The sequence below is a fragment of the Sceloporus occidentalis genome, unplaced genomic scaffold (genome assembly GCF_023333645.1).
Source record: "Sceloporus occidentalis isolate IW3139 unplaced genomic scaffold, rSceOcc1.0.p SCAF_299, whole genome shotgun sequence".
Taxonomy (NCBI): domain Eukaryota; kingdom Metazoa; phylum Chordata; class Lepidosauria; order Squamata; family Phrynosomatidae; genus Sceloporus; species Sceloporus occidentalis.
Window position 1 is genome coordinate 115,213 of NW_028317279.1, and position 12,339 is coordinate 127,551.

Sequence of the window (12,339 nt, forward strand, 5' to 3'; positions counted from 1 at the left end):
ATGGCAGAGCCAGAACGCAAATTGGCCCACGCGCTGGTCTACCTGGTCCAGCCTGGTAAAAACATTTGGTGGATTGCCTGCCCCTTCTGGGTTCATCACCCTTGTGTAATGTTAGGGACCAGGAACCAGACGGACACGAAATGTAAAATGCAATCACCTTTATTGTAATAACAATAGTGAACAAAGCCAAATCGTGATCCAAGAGCATATACCAAAAGACAAGCCGGGGTCAGGAACCAAGACGCGTACTCAGACAAGCCGGGGTCAGGAATACGGAGATCAGCAAAGTTAGGAACAAGCCAGGAATCAGGAGCCGGGAGGGACGACAGAGAAAGCCAGGTCATGCACAGGAATTCAGGAACACAGAGATAGCACTTGCAGCCGGAAAAAACAACGGCAAGGAGAAAGTGAAGTTTAGCTGCTTAAATAGCCAAAAGGGGCTGGCTGTGGGCTGGACAATGGGCTGAGTCACAGGAGTGTAGCCATGGCAACCCAGCCAGGCTGTATAGCCTCCAGCAATGCAGCAGAAAAGCAGGTAGACCATAACACTACCCTCTCCCTAACCCCCCTTCTCACTATCTACCCTCTCCCTTTGTAGTTCACTTACCGTGTAGTCCTGTGGTGGGTGCGCGAGGCCTCTGTGTCGCTGCTCTGCTGTGGTGCGCGCGGCTTCACTGCTGAGCGCCGGCATATGACGTCATATGCCGGCGCTCAGCGTGAAGTGCCGGCACCTGAGACAGACGCCTCACGCTCCCACCACTGCAATCGGGGCAGCGCTGAGGCAGGCGGCGGCAGGGAGCAGAGGAGACAGAAGGGTTTTCAGCAACCGCACGGCACCCCTTGGGCCTCCCTGACTGGCAGAAATCCAGGGCCCGGTAGTTCCGCCACTGATTCCATAGTTGACCTTAGCCCGTCAAAGTTTGCTTTTCTGAAATTGAGTGTTTTGGTAGTAGTTACCCATTCTTTAATTGTAGTCAGGGCTACACAATGTGTGCAACAAAAAAAAAAGACTACCACAAACATTGACAAATGCTGATGGTAGAATTATTGCATAAAAACTGTTAAATTACCAGAATTTGAAATACCTAAGGTTGTTGAGATTACAAGATTAACCTCTTCGTGACATGCTCATGCTTATCTGTAATTTTCTGTACCCACACAAGTTATCTATTGATTTTTTTTTCAGGACGAGAAGGGCTTTCTTGAGATGTCATTATTTGGATTGTATCATATCATTCATTATATAAAAAAAGTATAAACTATGGTGAAAAATGGAGAAAATGTATTTTTACTTGAAAAATCTTTTACTCGTCCATGAAAGTTAATGTAAAAAACTGCTTAATAGATTCTACTAAGTGTCCTGAGTTTAGAAACACCCAATGTTTTTCTGATAATTACAAGTAGCGTTTAACTATTTCAAAACCATTTTTTCCAAATCTGGTAATTCTGTAGCCATGTGCAATACAATTTACCCCTTTAAACCATAGATTGTTGAAAACTAGACATCCCAAGGTATTTCAAATCCTGGTATTTAAACCCTTTCCAGGCACTAATTCTACAACCAGCTGTAGTAAAAGTTTGTAGTAGTAATTTTTGTGGGGTTTTTTCCCCCACACACATTGTACTTTTGGTATTAATTTACCGCTCCTGGTATATGTCCCAATATGTGTTCAGAAACATCTCCTGAATACAGTGATACCTCCCATGCATGGGTTTGTCAGCTTGTTTGGTGACTAAAAGCCCAAATTTGGGAAGTGTGCATTTTTCAAATTGGAATCTTGACATATTGAAAATTCTGCCCACATATACCGTAATTATTATAAGACGACCCCAATTATAAGATGACCCTTCAAAATCTAAATATTAAGGAAAAAAAGAAAAAGCCTGACTATAAGACTACCCTATAGGAAAAAAAGTTTTACTAGTATATATTAATTCATATAAACTATTTTTTCATATTTAATAAAAGCTATGATTGATAAAAATATTTTTTGTTTTTATTTCCTTTTTTCGCCAACCTGCCCCCCAGTTATACACATCTGCCCCCAGGCTTGCCACTCTGCCCCACGATGTGCCTTTTAACCCTCTATATGCCACTCTGCCTCCAGAAATGTCTTATACCCTCCTATATGCCACTGTGCCCCATGATATGCCTTATACCCCTATATGCCACTCTGGCATATAGGGGGTTAAAAGGCATATCATGGGGCAGAGTGGCATATAGGGGGTTAAAAGGCATTTCTGGCGGTATATATATATATATATATATATATATATATAATTGCTAACAGCAATCGGTACATACAGCCCAGGCAATCGGTACATGCTGAAACCTGGGGACAATAGAAGTGTGATTACAGCCTCCCTATGCCATGCTCAGGGCCGGCCTTTGGGGTGTGCGACCTGTGCGACCGCCGCGGGTAATGTCCGCCGCTGGAGGAGCAGGCTCGCAAGGGAGCGGTATCGGAGGTCTTTAACAGACCTCCGGCTCCCTTGAGTGATTTTAATCCGGTTCAAGGATCTCCCGGCGCACAACACTGAAGCCGCGCCCACCGCTGTCCGTGCCCTCTGACCCGGAAGAAGACAGAAGAACTGAAGAAGAGGAGCGAAGAGAAGGAAAAGAGCTGTAAGGAGAAAAGAGGAAAGGTAGGAAAGCATTCAGTGAGAGTGAGAGTGGATTGGTATATGTGTGGATTAGTATGTGTGTGGATTGGTATGTGTGTGGATTAGTGTATATGTGTGGATTGGTATATATGTGTGGATTAGTGTATATGTGTGGATTGGTAAATGTGGATTGGTATATATGTGTGGATTGGTATACGTGTGGATTGGTATACGTGTGGATTGGTATACGTGTGGATTGGTATACGTGTGGATTGGTATGTGTGTGGATTAGTATATATGTGTGGATTAGTATGTGTGGATTGGTATGTGTGTGGATTGGTGTATATGTGTAGATTGGTATATATGTGTGGATTGGTATATATGTGTGGATTGGTATATATGTGTGGATTGGTATATATGTGTGGATTAGTGTATATGTGTAGATTGGTATACGTGTGGATTGGTATATGTGTGGATTAGTATATGTGTGGATTGGTAAGTGTGTGAGAGTGATGGGTGTTATGCTGTACCATTTCCAATGTCTTTTTCATTATCTAATTATGCTCTAAAAGTACATCATAACTCCCATCATTCTATACTGTTCCATACAGAGCTGGGAGGCAGAGGCCTTGCACCCCCACCGCAGGACTCCTGAAAGGTAAGTGAACTTCAAAGAGGGAAAGGGTAGATAGTTAGGAGGGGGTAGATAGGGAGAAGGGAGTGAGACAGGGGAAAGGGGGTAGATAGGGAGAAGGGAGTGAGAAGGGGTAGATAGGGCAGAAGAGAGTGAGAAGGGGTAGATAGGGCAATTATACTCCTATCATGCCAAGTCTGTGAGTAAATCCTGGAATCTGGGTATGCCTGGGCATGATAGGAATGTGATTGCTGTTAATCATATATATATATATATATAATATTATTTAATTGTTTTGTCCTATTTTGGTGTGTTACTTACTTTAAATAAAAGTGTTAGATTTTTTTATGGTGTGTGGGGGGTCATATTCGGTTTTGGCCAGGTAAATTCTGCACTTTCGGTTTCAGTCCACAATTTGTTTCGGTGCATCCCTACTACTAAGCCAGACAATGAAGTGGTTTTGTTACAAGTTTTTATTCTTTTCTTTTTTTGGGATGGGGGGGCGCCAGAGGAGTAGTCCGCACAGGGCGCCAGAACACCTAAGGCCGGCTCTGGCCATGCTATCCCCCCTTACACATCCATGCTATCCCACCTTACACATCCATGCTATCCCACACACACACTCATTCACAAACATTTAAATACTCATTCATTCCATTAATCACACATACTTGCTCAAAAACCCGGCTGTGCGAACAACTCCTCTGTCCCCGCTAGCATAAGAGACGCTGCTCACAACCAAAGCACCGGAAAGCAGCCTGGCCCCAGCGGACATTTTTTTCCAGCTATTTGAGGTCTGATTAGAAAATGACCTCAATTATAAGACGAGGGGTATTTTTCAGAGCATTTGCTTATAATCGAGCAAATAGGGTAATATTTGGGATATATCTGAAGCTGGTCAGTTCAATTTACCCCATCAAATCATAGACACCCCAGGCTGGTATTTTAACCCTTTCCATGAACTAATTTTACCACCAGCCTTTGTCAAAATTTGTGGTGGTATTTCTTGTGTGTTTTTTTTCACACACATTGTACTTCAGGAATTTACCCCTCCTGGTATATGTCACTGTCAAACAACACCCCATCAAATCATACATTCTTTAAAAATAGACACCCCATGGGCATTTAAGACGCCAAAATTTTTTATATTTTTGTGAATATATAGCGCACATTTTTTGGATTTGCTCATAAAAATTTACTTACATATAAATATATACCGCATTTGCTCGATTATAAGACAGTCCCCCAAAATTTGAATATTAGTTTTTTCATATTTAATAAAAAACTATGATTGAAAAAAAAATCATTTTTTGTTTTTATTTCCTTTTATTTGCCAACCTGCCCCCCAGTTAGGCATATCTGCCCCATGGCTTGCTACGCAGCCCCCCAGATATGCCTTATACCCCTATATGCCACTCTGACACCCGGATATGCCTTATACCCCCCTATTTGCCAGTCTGCCCCCTGATATGCCTCATACCCCCCTATATGCCCCCCCCCAACTTACCGATGCATCCATAGACCTGTCCTCCGTGCTCCAGACTCCCTGGTGTTGAGTGGGGGCAGCCGGTGGACGTCACAAAAGCCCCGACGGAAGTGTCGGGTCCTCCTCTCTGTCAGCCGGTGGACGTCTGCTCGATGCGCTGCTGGCCGGTACTTCCCCCGGGGCTTCTATGGTGAAGCACCGAAAGATCAGGTCACGCCGGCACTCCGTCATAGAAGCCCCGGCAGAAGCAGTGGTTGTCTGCGCATTTTGCACAGACGTCCACCAAGTGCCAGAGAGGCGGATCCAGATCCCCTGTAGTGCTGCGGAGGATCTGAATCTTAGTCTCGTAGTCAGACCTCTATTTGAAGTCTGATTATAAGATGAGGGGTATTTTTCAGAGTCTTATAATCAAGCAAATACAGATATATATATCTATTTGTGTTAAAAATCAATTGAACAGGTGTACCTAATAAAGTGGCCAGTTAGTGTGTGTGTGTATATACACACACACACTAACTGGCCACTTTATTAGGTACACCTGTTCAATTGATTTTTAACACAAATAGATAGTCAGCCAATCACATGTCAGCAACGCAATTCAAACTTGAGCATCAGAATGGGGAAGAAAGGGTATTTAAATTACTTTGAACGTGGCATGGTTGTTGGTGCCAGACGGGCTGGTCTGAGTATTTCAGAAACTGCTGATCTACTGGGATTTTCACGCACAACCATCTCTAGGGTTTACAGCGAATGGTCCGAAAAAGAGAAAATATCCAGTGAGCGGCAGTTGTGTGGATGAAAATGGCTTGTCGATGTCAGAGGTCAGTGGAGAATGGGCAGACTGGTTTGAGATTACAGAAAGGCAACAGTAACTCAAATAACCACTCACTACAACCAAAGTATGCAGAATACCATCTGTGAAAGCACAACACCGGGTGCCACTCCTGTCAGCGAAGATCAGGAAACTGAGGCTACATTTCACACCAGAATTGGACAATGGAAGACTATGGCGTAAATAACATGAAAGCGTGGATCCATCCTGCCTTGTATTAACGGTTCAGACTGGTGGTGGTGTAATGGTGTAGGGGACATTTTCTTGACACACTTTGGGCCCCTTAGTACCAACAGTATTGTTGCTGACCATGTCCATCCCTTTATGACCACAGTGTACCCATCTTCTGATGGCTACTTCCAGCAGGATAATGCACCATGTCACAAAGCGCACATCATCTCAAACTGGTTTCTTGAACATAACAACTAGTTCACTATACTCCAATGGCCTCCACAGTCACCAGATCTCAATCCTATAGCGAACCTTTGGGATGTAGTGGAAGGGGAGATTCACATCATGGATGTGCAGCTGACAAATCTGCAGCAACTGCTTGATGCTATCATGTCTATATGGACCAAAATCTCTGAGGAAGGTTCCTAGCACATTGTAGAAAGTATGCCATGAAGAATGAAGGCAGTTCTGAAGGAAAAAGAGGTCTAACCGGTTACTTGCAAGGTGTACCTTATAAAGTGGCCAGTTAATGTGTGTGTGTATATATATAAATATATATATATATATATATATATATATATATATATATATATATATATATATATATATATATATATATATATATATATATATATATATATATACACACTGCTGCCGATCTTGGTGTTGCTGAATGCCTCAACAGCGAGACATTACTGCATCCGTTTAACGTCAATTGTCGCCAACAGGATGTATTCGTGATGTGCCTGGCACGTCCATTGTTGTGAAGGATTTTTTTTTTTTTTTTTAATTAGCATGTGTAGATGAGTAAAATATTTTTTAAATGAAACAGACTTTTTTTTTAAAAAATTTCAGCATATTTTACTATTGCTTTTATAGTAAATAAGATGACATGATCAATAAATGGTATCTAAAGAAAGCTTCTTGTCCTGAAAAAAACCAGCTACGCACTAGCACCTCAACAATGTTAACAGCCTTGGTCACGAAGGGTCCAAAAGAAAAAAAATTAGCCCGGTCCTTAAGTGGTTAAACTGTATACTTAGTGCAGGCAGTATGTTGTTATTGTTACCTTATCTCAACAACAGAACATTTTCAAGCTGTGCAAATGATGTATAATCTTTCCAGATTTTAGGATACTGTATGTAAAATGGATAAAACCCTCCTTGCAGAACACAAAAATAAATGCTCCATGACTTAGACTCTTTTTTAAAACCAGCCTTGCTCTCATGTGACTTTATTTAATAGTGGAGATGCTGAGGCTGAAGGCTTAAATCCAAGGACTAGGATGAAGATCTTTAATGCGGTCCTATAAGACAAAGTCTGAATATGATAAAGGCAAAGAAAAGTTTAGGAAAAAAGATACACAGACATTACAGGAGCATAAATAGAAAAACAAATACATAGAATGAGACCCATGGAGATTGAGAGAACAAGCATTTACACAAAAAATAGAAGCACTCACAGTGTACTCACCAATATAAGTGTACTATTAACGACAACTTTATGTTCTCAATGAGATGCACTGAAAATCCTTTATAAAATCATCGTTTTACCCCTCAAAACACCTTCACTAACATGAATCCACAGTAGATTTGGAAAGTGTGATTTGCATGCTTTAGATGTCAGGTGATATAGTCTCCTCCTCTTTTCAAGCTTTAGTATTGTGCAAATTTTACACTTTCTGTTGGGACGTACTAAACAGCATATTGGGGATGATGGGATGATTGGCTGCAATGCTCAGCACTATATATAGGTGTCAGTATACTTTTTACACTCATGGTAAATCAAAGTATGTTCTTTTTGGTAGTTCTTGATACTAAATTGCAACGAATACATTGCAAAAAGAAGCTGCAAATGTTTAACTATTTACTTGCTGAAATATATACAGTTTTATAACTGAATCATAGTAAATTCTATAGAAATAGAAAAATGTTATGTAATCAAAATATTGATTTAATATGGTACATGTGTGTGTGCAAACACCATATTTTACCTGTCTTGATTGGCAGTATCTGGGAATAATATGGGAATGTTTTTATTTTTAATATGGGTGGAATACATTGCAAAAAGAAGCTGCAAATGTTTAACTATTTACTTGCTGAAATATATACAGTTTTATAACTGAATCATAGTAAATTCTATAGAAATAGAAAAATGTTATGTAATCAAAATATTGATTTAATATGGTACATGTGTGTGTGCAAACACCATATTTTACCTGTCTTGATTGGCAGTATCTGGGAATAATATGGGAATGTTTTTATTTTTAATATGGGTGGAATATTATAGTTACACATTCTAAGGAACATATTTGACCTTTTTCTGATAAGAATATGGCTATAAATATTTTTTTACATGGGGATTATGGGTGGAATATCATATTTACACATGCCAAAGAACACATTTGACCTGTTTCTGATAACAATATGGGAATATTATTATTTTTACATGGGGATTATGGGTGGAATATTATAGTTACACATGCTAAGGAACACATTTGACCCATTTCTGCTAAGAATATGGGAATATTATTTTTACATGTGGATTATGGGTGGAATATTATAGTTACACATGCTAAGGAACATATTTGACCTGTTTCTGATAATAATATGGGTATAATTATTTTTTACATGGGGATTATGGGTGGAATGGGTTGTTCCTTGGCATGGTTACAGGTGCCAAGGAACAATTTTGACCTTTTTCTGACAGGAATATGGGAATATTATTATTTTTATATGGGGATTATGGGTGGAATATTATAGTTACACATGCTAAGTAACATATTTGTCCCATTTCTGACAAGAATATGGGTATAATTCGTTTTTTTACGGGGGGATTATGGGTGGAATGTTATAGTTACACATGCCAAGGAACACATTTGACCTTTTTCCGATAGGAATATAGGAGTGTTATTATTTTTACATGGGATCATGGTTACAGATGCCAAGGAACACATTTGACCCATTTCTGATAAGAATATGGGCATTTTAGTATTTTTACATGGGGATTATGGGTGGAATATCATGGTTACACATGCTAAGGAACATATTTGACCTGTTTCTGATAAGAAAATGGGTATAATCTTTATTTTACATGGAGATTATGGGTGGAATATCATGGTTACAGATGCCAAGGAACACATTTGACCCATTTCTGATAAGAATATGGGCATTTTAGTATTTTACATGGGGACTATGGGTGGAATATCATGGTTACACATGCTAAGGAACATATTTGACCTGTTTCTGATAAGAAAATGGATATAATCTTTTTTTACATGGAGATTATGGGTGGAATATTATAGTTACACATGCTAAGGAACATATTTAGCCTGTTTCTGATAATAATATGGGTATAATTATTTTTAAAGGGGGATTATGGGTGGAATATTATAGTTACACATGCTAAGGAGCATATTTGACCTTTTACTGATAAGAATATGGGAATATTATTTTTTTACATGGGGATTATGGGTGGAATATTATAGTTACACATGCCAAAGAACACATTTGACCCATTTCTGATAAGAATATGGGTATAATCTTTATTTTACATGGGGATTATGGGTGGAATATCATGGATACAGATGCCAAGGAACACATTTCACCCATTTCTGATAAGAATATGGGTATATTATTATTTTTACATGGGGATTATGGGTGGAATATAATAGTTACACATGCTAAGGAACACATTTGACCTGTTTCTGATAAGAATATGGGAATATTATTATTTTTACATGGGGATTATGGGTGGGATATTATAGTTACACATGCTAAGGAACACATTTGACCTGTTTCTGATAAGAATATGGCTATAAATATTTTTTTACATGGGGATTATGGGTGGAATATCATATTTACACATGCCAAAGAACACATTTGACCTGTTTCTGATAAGAATATGGGAATATTATTATTTTTACATGGGGATTATGGGTGGAATATCATGGTTACACATGCTAAGGAACACATTTGACCTGTTTCTGATAAGAATATGGTAGTATTATTATTTTTACATGGGGATTATGGGTGGAATATTATAGTTACACATGCTAAGGAACATATTTGACCTGTTTCTGATAATAATATGGGTATAATTATTTTAAGGGGGGATTATGGGTGGAATATTATAGTTACACATGCTAAGGAACATATTTGACCTTTTTTCTGATAAGAATATGGGTATAATCTTTTTTTTACATGGGGATTATGGGTGGAATATCATATTTACACATGCCAAAGAACACATTTGACCTGTTTCTGATAAGAATATGGGAATATTATTATTTTTACATGGGGATTATGGGTGGAATATCATTGTTACACTTGCTAAGGAACACATTTGACCTGTTTCTGATAAGAATATGGGAGTATGATTATTTTTACATGGGGATTATGGGTGGAATATTATAGTTACACATGCTAAGGAACATATTTGACCTGTTTCTGATAATAATATGGGTATAATTATTTTTAAGGGAGGATTATGGGTGGAATATTATAGTTACACATGCTAAGGAACATATTTGACCTTTTTTCTGATAAGAATATGGGAATATTATTTTTTTACATGGGGATTATGGGTGGAATATCATGGATACAGATGCCAAGGAACACATTTCACCCATTTCTGATAAGAATATGGGAATATTATTATTTTTACATGGGGATTATGGGTGGAATATTATAGTTTCACATGCTAAGGAACATATTTGACCTGTTTCTGATAAGAATATGGGTATACTCATTTTTTTACATGGGGATTATGGGTGGAATATTATAGTTAGACATGCTAAGTAACACATTTGAACCATTTCTGATAAGAATATGGCTATAAATATTTTTTTTACATGGGGATTATGGGTGGAATATCATGGTTACACATGCTAAGGAACACATTTGACCTGTTTCTGATGAGAATATGGCTATAAATATTTTTTTACATGGGGATTATGGGTGGAATATCATATTTACACATGCCAAAGAACACATTTGACCTGTTTCTGATAACAATATGGGAATATTATTATTTTTACATGGGGATTATGGGTGGAATATTATAGTTACACATGCTAAGGAACACATTTGATCTATTTCTGATAAGAATATGGGTGTACTCATTTTTTTACATGGGGATTATTGGTGGAATATTATAGTTACACATGCTAAGTAACATATTTGACCCATTTCTGATAAGAATCTGGGTATAATATTTTTTTTTACATGGGGATTGTGGGTGGAATGTTATAGTTACACATGCTAAGGAACACATTTGATCTATTTCTGATAAGAATATGGGTGTACTCATTTTTTTACATGGGGATTATTGGTGGAATATTATAGTTACACATGCTAAGTAACATATTTGACCCATTTCTGATAAGAATATGGGTATAATATTTTTTTACATGGGATTATGGGAGGAATATCATACCCATATTGTTATCAGAAACAGGTCAAATATGTTCCTTTGTATGTGTATACTAAGGAACATATTTGACCTGTTTCTGATAACAATATGGGTATAATTATTTTTTTTACATGGGGATTGTGGGTGGAATATTATAGTTACACATGCTAAGTAACACATTTGACCTTTTTCTAAAAGAATATGGCTATAATTTTTTTTTTTACATGGGGATTATGGGTGGAATATAATGGTTACAGATGCCAAGGAACAAATTTGATGTTTTTCTGACAGGAATATGGGAGTATTATTATTATTTGTATATGGGGATTATGGGTGGAATATTATAGTTACACATGCTAAGGAACATATTTGACCCATTTCTGAGAAGAATATGGGTATAATTATTTTTTTACATGGGGATTATGGGTGGAATATCATGGTTACACATGCTAAGGAACATATTTGACCTGTTTCGGATAAGAATATGGGTATAATTATTTTTTGCGGGGGGGATTATGGGTAGAATCCCCAAGGAACACATTTGACCCATTTGACCCATTTCTGATAAGAATGTGGGTATAATATTTTTTTTACATGGGGATTATGGGTGGAATATTATAGTTACACATTTGACCTTTTTCTGATAAGAATATGGGTATATTATTATTTTTACATGGGGATTATGGGTCAAATATTATAGTAACACATTTGACCTGTTTCTGATAAGAATTTGGTTATCTTTTTTTTTACATGGGGATTATGGGTGGAATATTATAGTTACACATGCTAAATAACATATTTGACCTGTTTGATAAGAATATGGGAATGTTTTTATTGTTACATGGCGATTATGGGTGAAATATCATGGTTACACGTGCCCAGTAACATATTTGATGTGTTTCTTTTAAGTAAACGGGTATAATTATATTCATAGAAGAGGATTATGCGTGGAATATCATGGTTACACATGCTAACTCAAATATCTGGCCTTTTTCTGATAAGAATATGGCTATCATGTTTCAACATGGGGATTATGGGTGCATTTTCATGATTACACATGGTAAGGAACACATTGGACCTTTTTCTGATTGAAATATGGCTTATTATTTTTATTATTATTTTTCAGTGGGAATAATGGTGGAATAGCATAGTTGCACTATGATGTTTTGATATATTTTTCATTGTAATTGGCCATTAAGC

At 37.8% G+C, this 12,339-nt stretch overlaps 1 protein-coding gene across 1 annotated transcript in view; it reads left to right on the plus strand.

Annotated features, from left to right (window-relative positions):
• The window catches only part of LOC149275151 (chondroadherin-like protein), a 74,347-nt gene continuing 62,008 nt past the window's right edge, over positions 1–12,339 (plus strand). The window contains exon 1 of the mRNA XM_089504940.1: positions 1–55. Coding sequence (XP_089361066.1) covers positions 1–55 — 55 coding nt within the window. The remainder of the gene's footprint in view (positions 56–12,339) is intronic.